This window comes from Corylus avellana, chromosome 2 (assembly GCF_965113065.1).
Source record: "Corylus avellana chromosome 2, dhCorAvel1.hap1.2, whole genome shotgun sequence".
Lineage (NCBI taxonomy): Eukaryota > Viridiplantae > Streptophyta > Magnoliopsida > Fagales > Betulaceae > Corylus > Corylus avellana.
The window spans coordinates 36,112,494-36,126,723 of NC_142491.1; the positions used below are offsets into that span (position 1 = coordinate 36,112,494).

Consider the following 14,230-nt stretch of genomic DNA (forward strand, 5'->3'; position numbering starts at 1 on the left):
ATTAGTTTCAACCATAATACTTTTGTCAAATATTTTATTATTATTATAAAAAATAAAAAGAAGACATTTGACAAATGATATTAATATTGAAATATAAAATATTTGTCAATTAAATATTCACGAGAGAAATCTGTTAAATTCAGAAAAAACTATTTAATGTTTATTAGATGACAAAAATATTCCCCATTTTCAAATAATTTCAACCCCAGGGCTAGGACAATGGGGGTATGACTTTTGACAAGACTAACATTGCATTATTATGAGGTGGTCTTGCAAAACCAGTTAGACAGACAATGATCTCAATTTCAAATTGACTAATATAACATTATTATGAGGTCTTGCAAAACCAGCTGACAATTTCAAATTAAATAAATAATAAATATTTTATAGTCAAAGAAATTATATGATTCTTGTTTGAATATTTTATAGTCATATTTTTTTATTTTTAAATAAGCACGAGATAATTAACGAAAAATAATCAATCGTACCTTTCAGCTGTAATTCATGCTTCTAGCAAGTACAAAAAGTCTTTTTTTTTTTTTTTTTTTCAGAAAATGATCAAAAGCTCTAGCAACAGAAAAAATAAATAAAAAAGGCTTATTTCTCGGGAGATAAAAATAAAATACACATTAACCTATGAATGACCATATAAACTATAAAAATGCTCATTGAACATTATTATTCAAATCTCACTTGCTAATCATTTTGCCCATTAAATGTCCGTCTCACACATTTCACATTATTTTAGCTTCCTGCGTCATCTATCTATAGTTGAAGGGAGAAAAAAATAATAATAATAAAGAAAGATCATATAAGGAAATTCTTGCAACGAGCAAATTGATCTTACAGCCGAGACTTTGCTTGCTCCACGGGAGAACTCTGCAAGGCAACAGTGCAAGAACCATTAGAAGGCAATACCAGTGAGCAGGACCAGCCCTACGGCTACTATGATTCAAAATCAAGTAATTGAACTCTTCAAATCAGCTATATTTTAAAATTTTGCGTACTAAATTGGGCCTTAACAATCTTGTTCAACTAAATAATGAGTGTGCCATGAAAATGGACTAATATGTGACTACTTGCTTCTCGAATGAAGCTTATAAATCAGAACAAATTAGAAGAGTTTTTCAGCAGTAAAATTTACGGCACGAGTTCAATGAAAAGTTTTAGTAGTCCTTGGCCCCATGGGAATGGATCCACTTCTTGTAAATTACCCTTGTTATGAGTCATGGATTTGCACATAGCTTCATTACTACATTTAAAGGAGGGAAAGTATAGTTGTAGATTTCTCACCAGAGGAGCCCCCTTGGCAGCTCTTTCAGCCAAATAGGCACAAGGCTTGAAGAATTCTCCATACGTCTTTGACCATTCCTCCAACCTCGAATAAATGTATTTGGATCCAAGAGTATCAGCCCAGAACATAATACCTCCCCTGATCAAACGTACACCGACGAGTTTAGTTGGAATTGCGTGGAAATGGGAACTGAAGTAAAAACAAAAGAATTCAGAGACCTGTAAGGTGGGAAGCCCATGCCCATGACAGCAGCAATGTCAAGGTCTGCTGCTTTGACTGCAATACCTTCGGCAAGGACTCGGCAGGCCTCGTTCACCACGGGAAAGAATATCATTTCTACAATATCCTTTTCCGGTAACTTCACTAGCTGTCCACATTCAATTTCAAAAGAATTAGGAGAGGGAGGGAGGGAGGGTAGGAGAGGTACTATATTATACTGTGAATATTATGCTACTGCTCAGAACATCACCATTTTGAGGGTTACCATTGCAGCATTAGATCTCATTACAGCCTCCAAAAGAGGTGAGACACCAAATCTATACAATATAATGATTAACTCCCTGTGTATGTGTGTGTGTGTGAGAGAGAGAGAGAGAGACCTTAGGGTCAATGGTTACACCAGAAATGCTCCTGGACTTCTCAATATACTTTTTTAATTCAGGATCTGGGCTAGCTTTGCGTTTCTCATCATACACATAGAACCCTTTGCGAGTAGCCTCACCTGTAACAGAGTGCATGATAAACTAAGAAATCAAAAGGCCAACCACTTAACCCTTTCAGTTCAACAACAAACTTATACCTGCTCTCTTATCCTCCTGCATAAGTGGGATAAGCATTGATTTATAAGTACGTTCAGGAAATTCCTGAATAAATTGCATGCCAGTTGCAATTGCAACACCAAAACCAACCAGGTCAGCCAATCTGCATGGAAAAAATAAAATATAAAAGCTAGATAAATGCAAGAAATTAGGAGCCTAATAAAGTTTTTGAAAAGTGTTTTGGGTTTCGAGTTTTAAAAAGAGTTTTTGAAAAAGTGAAAACTAAGTGTTTTCGGTAAGTGCTGCCTGCTAGAGGCTGGCCTTCACAAATGGTAACTACCACCCCTCTTCTGAGGGGTGGAAGTCGTCAGACAAATTTGGCAACCACATAATCTCATGCATATCTAACAGCCATCAAGAGGCCGCCAGCAAAATTTGCCGGCCACTGTGAGGCTGCCATGCAAATCTGGCAACCATTGCCGGGCCACCATGTGGATCCAAGGCCACCGCAGTGGCTGTCACGCAGATTTGGCAGCCATCATCATGCAAAACTAGCGGGTTAGAAACATACCTAACTCTAGTTCATTTTTTCTTCTCTTTTTTTAAGAACTAGTTTTCATACCAGTTACCAAATATGTGAAAAGTGTCGCGTTTGTGTCTTAAAAAAGGAAAAAACTGAAACTTGTTATCTATGCAGGCCACATCTGAAAAGCTTATTTGGATAATTGTCGGAAAAGTGTCTTTGGTGTTTGAAAATTGAAGTGTTTCTGAAAATGTTGCCAAATGGCCCCTAGAACATTTCAAGAATTAACAAGACGATCAATATGACCAAGTCACAATTTTCCTTATGTATTAAATACCTGAAAGGGCCCATCGGCATTCCGAATTTGGAGATTACCCTATCAATCTGGTAGAGGTCTGTACCACGCTCAACAAGCAAAAGACCAGCTTGTGTATAAGGGAAGAACATCCTGTTGACAGCAAAGCCTGTGCAATTTCCCACCACCACTGGAGTTTTCCTTATCTTTTTCCCCACGTCTAGCAAGTCAACAATTACTTGCGGAGATGTCTGCTTAGTACGAACAATTTCCAAAAGTGGCATGATGTGAGCTGGACTGCATGAGGGCATAACTAAATGGTTAAGCAAAAAAATTGCAAACAGAAAAAAACAATGAAGGTAAATCTGGGAGTACCTAAAGAAATGAGCTCCAACAATCCGATCTTGGGATTTTGTCCTCTCTCCAATCAGGTTCAAGTCAATTGTGGAGGTGTTACTCGCAAGTATGCAATGTGGTCGGCAGTACTTTTCAAGATCAGCAAAAATTTGTTGTTTTAAAGAAACATTCTCAATAACTGCCTGTTCCAAGCATCAAGAACAAATACTGAACACCTTTCTTCTCCAGTTTCTGAATAAACAGCAATTACAAAGGCAAACTAAAATCAACATGCATTGTGAACTACCTCAATCACCATGTCCACATCTTTAAAGCTTTCATAGTCAACGACACCCTTGAGAAGAGATATGGTTTTCTCAAACTTCTCTTGAGTCATTTTCCCTTTCTTCACACGGCTTTGCAAATTTGCTGAATGAAAAGGAATATTATACAAGAAGAATTCCAACTTCTTAAAAACAAAAACCAAAGTGAAAATTTGTCTACCAGAGTAGAAGCTATAATTTAACATGGCAAAATACAGAAGATTACTTTTTCCTTGAGAAGTAAATGAAGAGGAATACCATATAATCCTAAAAACAAAAGCCAAATCAAAATCCCAGTTATAATCTGAATAGGGATGCTAGCCTCACCTCTGACTCTACCAATCCCAGCCTGCAAGAACTTGTCATTTACTTCTTTCAGGATGACTGGATAATTACTGAGAATCAACGCTGTTGCTATTCCAGAGCCCATTAGTCCTCCACCAAGAATAGCAACCTTATTCACTCGTCTTGGCACTAAGCCAATATCAGTAACGCCAGGTACCTGTTTAAGATTGTGAGAAGACCCATTCTCAGGAAGTTAAGAGGTTGAAGATATTGGTGTCAAACAAATACGGAAGAATCAAATTTATAACTCCAAGGTGTACCCAAAATTACCATTGTTCTATGACATAGGACTGAACTAATAAGAAATTGCATTTGACAAAAGAATAAAAAACCAAATTAATGATTGACCAAGATTATTAGATTAATAAATGAACAGATTCATCCAAGCTCCTGACTTATGAGTTAAAAGGATCAGAGCTACCAATCTTCAAAGCCTGAAGCTGAACATAAAATTTGTGAGACTCAAGTTCAACCCAAGTTTCTTAAGAAGGACCACTGTAATTAATATTTACCATAAGCCATTCAGTTTAACCACCAGATTGGGCTGTCCAGTAAAATGCCAGCTAAACCACTCCGAAGAGCAGCATCATGAACGATACAGATTTTAAAAGTTAGGAGAAAGGTTCACCAACATATTCCAACATGTACTAACAAGCATAACTCTAAACTTCCTAAAACTGCTACTAACTTAATTCCTCTACTTAACTAGCCAAAGGCTTGTTCAAAATCAAAACTACAATTTGAAAGAAATAAACAAAACTGTCTAAAAATTCCTTAAATTCAGTAAACAGTCATATACAGTTTTCAACTCTAGGACAAAGTCCAAAGCAAATTAACAAAGTATATCTTGTTAGTAAATCAAGAGTCAAAAATACATCCCCCAAATCATATTTGCAGGTTCTCCAACTCAAAATTTGGACATGAATCAACTAGGCTCCAGAAATAAAAACTTCATTTTCAAACCTTCATTGTTCCACGCTGAGAGAAGAAGACATGGATCAAACTTTTGCTAGTGTCAGAACGCATAAGTCCTTGGAAAGCTTCAGCCTCCTGCCAATATCAGACACAACATCAAACAGTTGCACACCACTGCTTTTTGAAGGGAAGTAAAAGAATAGTAGAGAAGATAAGGACCTTCCAGAGTCCAGCCCGGGGACCGGAAGCTATACCCTCTTCAATGCAATCAATGCAAACCAATGGGTGCTGGAGATTGGGAGCCTGCTTCCGGGCTTGAGCTCTTGCAAACTTGAGAATTTCCCTTGCTTCCCCAAGGGGCTCTATCTTGTCGGTCTTGTAAAGACTACGAACCCATGGTCTTCTACAGTCCAAGATATCCAGGGCCCACTGACGTGCAGTATTTACCAACTCATCAGGTGAAACAATGGCATCCACAAGGCCCAAAGTATAAGCTTCCTCCCCTTTGACTGGCTTTGACATCTATTTAAGCACACCCCCACAGGAGTACAGAGGTTATTGAAATTTATGCAGCTAGCACAAAAATCAAGAGAGCCAAAGAAAAGAAAAGACTGATCAATACATACCAGTATCATTTCAAGTGCCTTTGACAGACCAACAAGACGCGGAAGCCGCTGTGTCCCTGATCCATATCAGGAGCATGTGACAAGACATAAGTAATAATTCAAAAGAATTTCCAAAAAGAAAAAAAACTTCTCTACTTGTGTATTATTATTATTATTTTCCATTGGATGTTGACTTACATCAAAGCCAAAGTAATTAAAGAGTATGCTGAACAACAGTCTCCAAAATGGACTCTAAAATCATAGGCTGGCAATACCATCCGTTAACTCTATTATTCATCTGTGGTTTAAGAACGTCTAGTTACTGATTATGACCAAAGCTTCAAAGGAAGGATCTTCCAATCAAATATAAATGGGCAGTCTTCCAAAAAGACAGCCAAGGAACATAACTGTGATTATTGTTTAAAATAGCATTACCAAGTTAAGCACAATGGATAATACTTCAATTAAATACACATGTTCATGTGCGGTTATATTTGAATGTGTTTATGTACATTATAGCAGTAAGCTTCCATGAATGGCATATGCTCAGGTCTTGCCAACTTCCTTTCAATAAGTACAATATCTTAACGTCTCACAAATGCTTTGATAACTTGTCTATTATCTGATCTCTTGCAACATACAAGTTTTACGTTCTCATTTGCTAGCTTAACTTTATGGACAGGTTGATTTTAATGGTCTCATTTACTTATGAAAAAAATAAAAAGTTCTCATTCATAAGCCCTATATCCGCCTTTTTTGTGAAGAAGCAATCTTGTCATGTTGTCCTTTAACTAAATGCGTATGTGGCAAATCAAAAACACTAGAGCACTCTAAAAGCAACGCATACAAAATAACGAGATTAGTTGTCTCAAATTTGATAGACAATTTGTATCTTTTAACTTTTTACCAAAGATACCCGCATTACATGACAACAGACATCACAAAACAATATTGTCATAGTTCTGGGTCAAATACAGAAGAGTCATGGAAATTATTCAACGGGAAAAATTAATACGGATCTTACAATACGCTTTCACGCATCCAAAAAACCACTAACGAACATAAACAACATAGTGATTCCATCAGTAGTACTTATCAAAAAATAGACAAATTACTTACCTCCAAATCCAGGCATTACTCCAAGCTGAAGTTCAGGCAACCCTAATTGTGCAGTGGGAGTTGATATTCTAGCATGGCATACCTGATACAGCAAAATGAGAAGAGATGATACAACAAAATTTAATAGAGAAGTGTGATGTGACTTGAATTACACAAGCCAGCCACATGGGCTCCATCCAAGTTGCTTTTATATTTGGTTTTGGTTATGGTTTCTTAGAGCATCACCAACGAGCTCTCCATAATGTAGTTTTTGCCAAAAAAAAAAATGGAGAATAACCTCAAAAACCACCGTTTAACAAACTCTCTATTCTTTCCCTAAATTGGCTATTGTCAGAAACTCACTCCAAATTTGACGTGCTACTTTCTTTCACCATTGAGTTTTTTAACATTATTTATTTCACTGAAACCCCTTCTCGCACCTCCTTTCCTCTTTTGTGCCTGCACCTTCACTTTCCCTCACTTTCCTCTCATCTCTTCATTTTTCCTATTTCTCTCTCTCTCTCTCTCTCTCTCTCTCTCTCTGGGGTGATAACTCCAGGTCTTTTGGCAAAGATTTGAAGTTCATTAAGGTTCCCAAACAAACCACCCACTTCATACCAAGCACCATGGATTTCGAAAAGAAGGACCTCTTTCCTCTTTTGCCTTTCTTTCTCTCTTTTTTCTCTCTTTGGGAGAACGGGGTGCTCTGGGTTTTAAATTTTTAACTAAGCTCGATTTACCATTTGGTTTAATTTTGGGTTTTTAATTTTTAGCTGAATTCTCTTTGCCATTTGTTTTAATTTTGGATTTATATTCCTAGGTGTTTACCTGATTTTGTTGTTTGTCTGATTTGACTTCTGTTGTTTTTGTTGTTTACCCAATGGTATTTTTATGTTCTGGGTTTCTTTCGCTGTTTACCGAAAACTGGCCAAATTTCTTTAGATACATGTTCATTCATCTTGCATTGAGACACTCTGCACTTGACAGCGCAAAGTGTTTTGTAACAGTTTGAAATCAACTAACAAAATAAAGAAAAACGATATTTAAATGAAGTAGTAAATATTTAGAGTTTGATATGTGGTGCTTTGGAAAGTGGCAAACTAAAATAGTAAAAGTAGATTTTTTAGTTAAAATTTTGAGAGAGAGCTCATTGAGGATGCTCTTAGTTGACTAGAACTTCTTCCCCAAGCCGTATTAGGATTCAATTTTTAACAGCCTTTTGCTCCTTTATAAAAGACTATATTTAGCCATTCATTGAAAAAGACGAGTAAAATACAGCCCCACTTTACAAAGGTTTTGCGTGAGTTGTGTGGCATAGTGAATAGAGAGGCGGCCGTCACTTGTTCCCAATGCAACAAAAGATAAGTTTATTACTTTTGTTTCTATTTTATTTTCTCCTTATGTGAAAAATATCTTTTGTATGAAGGTAAGTTTTAGACGTATTAGGGCTTTAAGTTTTGAGTGGTTTTCTCTTCACCACTATTTATATTCCATCTTTTGATAGTAAAATCTCCTCCTAGAGACACCTATAAATGTAGGCTTGCTAAGCCGAATCACGTAAATCTTGGCGTTCTATGTAATTGACTTATTTTATTCTATTATTTTTTGCTTCTTTGCAATCCAAAAAATTTATTTGTCACAACAAGAAGGGTCCAGTTCAAGAGAAATGGCAATACCTACCATTGCAATCTCTAATCCACCACCTAAGGCAAGGCCATCAATGGCAGCAACTGAAGGCTTTCTCGCAGCTGAAAAAACAAAGCAAGCGATCAAATAGTCAACATTTACCAAGTACCGTCTTTGAAGAACTGCTCTTAAATGAGGACTAATATAAAAATCCAGATATGTACCTTCTAAAGTGTCAGTCATAATCTCAACAGATATATAGCCAGGCTTTTGTTCTCTCCCCACTGAAAATACATAATGAAACTTTTCAGGAATCAAAGAGTATTAGCAGAATATAAGACAAGAAATAATAAATAAATAAATAAATAATAGCTAACATACTCGTTCCCTTTCGAGTTTCTTCAAAAGCTGTGATATCAAAGCCACCAGAAAACTTGTTCTTTGCACCTGCTCCCGTTACATAAAAAAATTAGCTTCATATCTCAATCAACTCCAGTGCTCAAAAAATACAAATTAACATATGTTCACGCTAACCTGTAATGACGATTGCCTTCACATCATCTCTTCGTAAGGCCTGATCATAATTGTCTTTTAAGCTGCGTAGCACTGAGAGAGAGAGAGAGAGAGGTTACATGATTTCATCAGATTAATTCAAACTCACATATTCTTCTAAAGACCAGACAATATTTTAGCAACCATGCTTTTGAAAATGCAAAGGTTAGCCTGGGTTCTCGCCCTGCACCTCCTCAAGCTTTGGGAAAAATGCCAGGAAAATGGGGTAAATGTGGCTCCAGATTGTATTGCTCCAAACATGACCAATTCTTGCCAAAAACCCAATAGGAATCAAAATTTTAAAGCCAGAAGTTTAATCCTTTGCTAATATAATTGTGCACAGTTATATTTAATGTATTGTTTCAAACTTGCTGTTGCCCAATAATTCACCAAATGAATCCATCAAATAACATGGAGGCGGATTGAATCCTAAACAACTAATCTTAAAAGTATTAATTTCACGACCCTTGTCATATGTCATAATGGCATCTGTGCTATATGACAACTGAACTAACAGAACCAATTACCAATTTAACTGCAAAATAAACAAATAAGATAAAGAAAAAAAAAAAGTAAATTAAATCATTTTTATGGCACGCATAAACAAAAGTTGGCATATACAGCAAATATGTTTTTATCAAGCTGATCACAATCATATTATTAGTTATCACTTATCATCTTGTACCACAAATAAAGATCCAAAATAAACCATCCTACAAGCATCAATCCTAGTCCAAAAACCCACTTCGCGCACAGTGCCTGAGAACCGGTTAGCTCCTTTTGCATTTCATCCTCCATTTCTCAATTCGTGACCTCCGAACCTTCCCATAACTACTATTATCGCATTGTCACACAAAATCAAATCAACCCTCCAGTAGAATTTGCAGGCAGAATTGGCAGATTCAGTCCACTAATACAATCTGGAATTGCTAATTGCCATGACCAATTTCCAAAATTTAATTCAATAACCACCGGTGCAAATTTAATGCTTCATGAACAAAAATCAAGGTACAAGCACAGAGAGTCCCAAAATTAATCCCCCAAATGTTTTTTATATTAAAAACAAAAAACAAAAAAAGCCCACATAAAACATAGCTATGATATGAAATGGGTATGCGGGAAAAAGGCAAAAAGGAAAAGATCTGGGAATTGTGGTTGTGGAAAAAGTACCATCAAATGAGAGGGCATTAACAGGAGGGTGGATGATGGTTATGAGAGCCACGCCATCAGCTCCCACCTCCATGACTGTTCTTCCCTTTGCATCGCTACCCATCATGGATCTCTCTGCAACGATTCACAATCCTTCTCCTCTCTCTCTCTCTCTCGATTCAGTGGGAAAAAATTCAGACCAATACTTCACATCGGTTAGTTGGGGTTTTAATAAATGGAGGGAGTTGGCGTACGTGTGCGACTCACTGTGCAGGGTGACGTTGGAATGCGTTTGCAAGGAAGCTTAACTCATATATATATCCTCAATAATCATTATGGATGAGAACTTCCTTTAATTCCACTCGCGCTTCCGGAGAGTCACACCACGCTCCATAATTAATAGGTAACAATCAAATTGAGTACATATCCGGATGATTAGTCATGATTAAGTAAGTATATGTGTATGTATTAAAATTTTTAATTAGAAAATTAATGGATTAAATAATAATTTTTAAAAAAATTATGACATAAACATAACTGAATTTTGACCTTTTCTCTTCGGATCTACAAGAGCATATATTTCATACTCTTCTTTCTCGAAGTAAAAGGGTCGGAAAGAAACTTACTTATTTGAAAATTTTAATTTTTTGTTGGTCAATTGTTATGGGCATGGTTATTTGATGAATGATAATTTGTTTTTTTTTTAAAAAAAAATATAAATAAATAAAAAACAATTAGGCGATTAAAGGGGGCCAAAACCTTCACTATCTCTCTAACTCACGGTTAGGAGATATAAACTCTTAGAGCACTAGGAACAAACTCTTTATAGCTCATTATCTTTCTTATGTGTAGGAAAAATCTAAAAAAAAACTACAAAAAAACACTCACATCAGAAGCCCCAAATTTAACTAACATCAAAGGGCATCTACAGCGTTGGGAAACACTGTAAACTCCCTATATATTATTAAATTATAAAACATCAAATTCTCTCTTCTCTCCCTTTCACATGTCTTAACAATTCTCTCTCCTCTCTCCTCTCTCATTGGTTGCATTGATAAAACTAAATAGTATTTAATTAGAAAAATAAGGAAATTTATTATGAAGTGTTTTTTTATAGGGAATTAAAAAGTAGTTTTATTTCCTAAATTGAGGGAAAATAGCTGAGAAACTGCTGCTAGTGCTCTTAGATATAATTTTCTGGATAGTTCATCCATATGAAAAGTTGAATTAAATGCAAAAGATAAATAAGCTGAGTAATGCTAGGGACCATCTTTTTATCTTTCTAAAGCTGATGTGACTTTCAAAATCACAATTGAATCAAAATTCAAGTATAGTTCATATAAAATTTAATAGTGATTTTAAAAGCCACATAAACTTTAGAATGATAAAAAAATGGTTCCTAACATTACTCAAATAAGATAACTGACTACTCACTATTTGGCTATTGGCCCACTAAGAACATGTTGAGATTGCGTTAGGCTGGATAAAAAGTACTTTTAATGCTTAAGAAATTGTACTAAATAGAAAGTTGGCATGCTTCGTAAAAAAATTCAAAAGTACTTTAACTAAAAATTGTCAAAATGTACTTGAAAAAAGGCTTAAAATTGAAGGTTAAAAAAAATAATAAAACACTCTTTTAATAAGCTCTAGTTCTCAACGCAATTTCAAATAAGTTCTAAAAACAATTAATTCTAATAACTGTCTACCTAGACTTTTCCAGAAAGACGATACAATAACTATTCAACCACCGACGCAATTCCAAATATGTAGTAAATTTCCGTGTTCTTTTTCGTCAATGGAATCATTATTGACAATTCTTCAACAAAAAAAAAAAAAAAAATCATTATTGACAATTGCATGGAAAGGTTTTCGCGTCGTGATTCTCACGCTCTGTGTCGGCAAGTCATGGCATAGGAGCCCCAACTCCTCGAAGTTGTCAATCTATCGTGTTTCTCTAACAGAAAGCCACGTATGAGAAAAAATCTGCGTCTCTAAAAAAAGGTGTAGCCGTGTAGGATTCTATTTTGAGCGGAACAAAAAGTAAATCAATTATCAATTGCATTGACACCCCTTTTGTTGCGACAAAAAATAGGTATAAGGCCAAATATTTAATAACTAATTGTTTATACGGAAGATTTTTTTTTTTTTTTTTATTGAAATTTTCTTCAAATCGGTCCGAAAAAATATCCTACAATTTATTTAAAATAGTGTCAAGTATAATTATTTAAAACACACATTAAATTATTAACATCATTAACAGTAATTTATTAATTTAGACTAAATTTAATGTGTATTTTAAATGTTTATAGACACATAACACTATTTTAAAATGGTTGAAAAATATTTTATTCAGACTGATTTAGAGGAAAGTTATGCCTTTTTTTTTTTTTTACAAGTCTGCAAAAGTAGAAAAAAAAAAAGATTAAATTCAATTTAGTAATCTCCACTTTATAAGACGTGATCTCCAGTCGATTAAACTACATCTTAAAAACTTATAAAACAGCATTATATACTATAAAAATAGTATTTCAGTAATCTTTCTTTGAATGTGATGTATAGTATGAATATAGTTGATGTAATATGTAATATTTTTGTCATCATCTTAAAAAATGACAAAAAAAAAAAATGAAAAAAAAGAAGAGAGGCTAGTATAAGGATTAGGACAATAATGTTATTTAATAGTGCAGAGAAATATTCCTCGGAAGAAAAAGGATTTTTTTTTTTTTTTAAGGTTTTATTTATTTTATTCCGATGGAAACGAAAGGATGAGATGCTGAAAAGGAGTAATCAGTTTATATTCCCAAAGTTGCACACTTTTTTATGCATCGCCTTCAATTCCAAAATGGAATGATTATGGGCGAATGGCATCTTCTCCAAACAAAAAATATTCGACTTGAGAAACTGAAATGAGGAAATATATATCATTTGTGAAAATGTTTATAAAAGATGGGTGCCTGACAGCCAAATAATTATTATTGTAGGTCCAACTAAAAATATTATAAACATAATATGAAATAAATTGAGTAATTTATCGCACCATATATGTATCATAAAAATAATTATCTATAAAATTTATAAATATGTACTAAAATTAATATATTAGAAATGTAATATCTCGGCACTACTACAAAAGAAAAATACAAAAAGTATTTAAAATTACATTTTCTGTTCTCTTAAAAATTTTAAAAAAAAAAAATAAATAATCAAGTATTGAATCTAAATTGAAGTTTGAATAGAAATAATCATACATGGCTTAAATGCTCTTTTTTTTTTTTTTTTTTTTTCTTCTGCAACACAATAGGGCCGGGGCGTGCTTCTAACAATTGAAAATTTTCTTACAATTTTTTTTAAAAATATGTTGGGGAGGCCACGGCCATTGCTGGCCATAATGTGGCTCCGCCACTGTTAGGGACGAAAAAAAGGAAAACCTAACCAACTTAACAGTTAAGTGTAAGTTATATAGTTAGCATCTCAAAGCTTATAAAGAGATAAAATAACGGGAGTATATATTTAGCAAACTCTGACAATTAAGTGGAAGTATACACTCGATTAATGTGATAACAAAACATGTTAGCGTATGTATTATGTATATGCATATGGAATATGTTATGCATTGATTTACGTTTGAAATTATGTTTTACATTATCATATTTTAAATTGCTTTACTTCTCCATATTATAGGGTGTGGGATTACTTCCGTAGTAAAGAAAATGCAAAAGAAAATATTTGATTTTGAGAGTATACAAATATACAATAATAAACCTCTAGGCTTGGTTACTAAAAAAAACTCTGAAAAATCTTGCATCTTAATAAATACAAGTTAGAGAAATTTTCAATGGAAAAAGGAAGCTCACATCACACACGATACGGTCAAAATAATTACACTTGAATTAACACATGTATGTTTGGACTTTTGTCCGTAAGGCTAACAGGAGGCCTCCATTTTTTAACGGCCAACTAAACTTATTGCAAGTTAGTTGTAGCATTTTGTATGAGAAATGGATCCTCTTCAGTTAATTTACAGTTGATAAATTCATTTGGAGAATAATCGGTCCCTTCATTTAAAAGAATAGAATTGTCATTTTATATATTTTTTGAAAATTCTACCCTTTATTTAGAAGGGGCGGGCTCCTCTCCAGTTGAATTCAACTGGAGAGGATCCTTCTCCATTTTGTATGTGATATAGGGCAACTTTTGAACTTATATATATATATATATATATATATATATATATAGCAACTATAATGTATCGTCTCCTTTAAGTGAGCTTCTGGTTATTAAAATAAAAAGAAAATTTTTATACACTTTGTAATTTTCACTATGTGGGCTTTATAAGTAGTAGTGTCATGTAAAAATTAAATATTTTCCATTTACGACTTATATTGAAAGTCAGGGTGTTACAATGACAAGC

The 14,230-nt window shown here is 34.3% G+C and overlaps 1 protein-coding gene across 1 annotated transcript; it reads right to left on the minus strand.

Annotated features, from left to right (window-relative positions):
• Positions 1-649: 649 nt before the first annotated feature.
• Positions 650-10,075, minus strand: MFP2 (multifunctional protein 2). The gene is made up of 18 exons (XM_059592927.2): positions 9,841-10,075; positions 8,653-8,724; positions 8,500-8,565; positions 8,343-8,402; positions 8,173-8,240; positions 6,514-6,595; positions 5,416-5,471; positions 5,009-5,311; positions 4,838-4,924; positions 3,857-4,031; positions 3,514-3,635; positions 3,246-3,409; positions 2,913-3,167; positions 2,094-2,215; positions 1,894-2,015; positions 1,513-1,661; positions 1,294-1,432; positions 650-879 (listed from the first exon to the last, which is right to left on the minus strand). Exons 1-18 carry the CDS (start codon positions 9,944-9,946, stop codon positions 844-846), a joined length of 2,184 nt encoding a protein of 727 aa, XP_059448910.2. The 5' UTR covers positions 9,947-10,075; the 3' UTR covers positions 650-843.
• Positions 10,076-14,230: the final 4,155 nt, after the last annotated feature.

What these genes read in the sequence shown, in the direction of transcription:
- MFP2 (XM_059592927.2), bottom strand. Translation starts at nt 9,946, where the DNA reads ATGATGGGTAGCGATGCAAAGGGAAGAACAGTCATGGAGGTGGGAGCT. An exon ending in GAAGGCAATCGTCATTACAG is followed by an intron (nt 8,566 to 8,652) that starts GTTAGCGTGAAC and finishes TAACGGGAGCAG; the next exon opens with GTGCAAAGAACAAGTTTTCT. An exon ending in AGTAATGCCTGGATTTGGAG is followed by an intron (nt 5,472 to 6,513) that starts GTAAGTAATTTG and finishes GATATGGATCAG; the next exon opens with GGACACAGCGGCTTCCGCGT.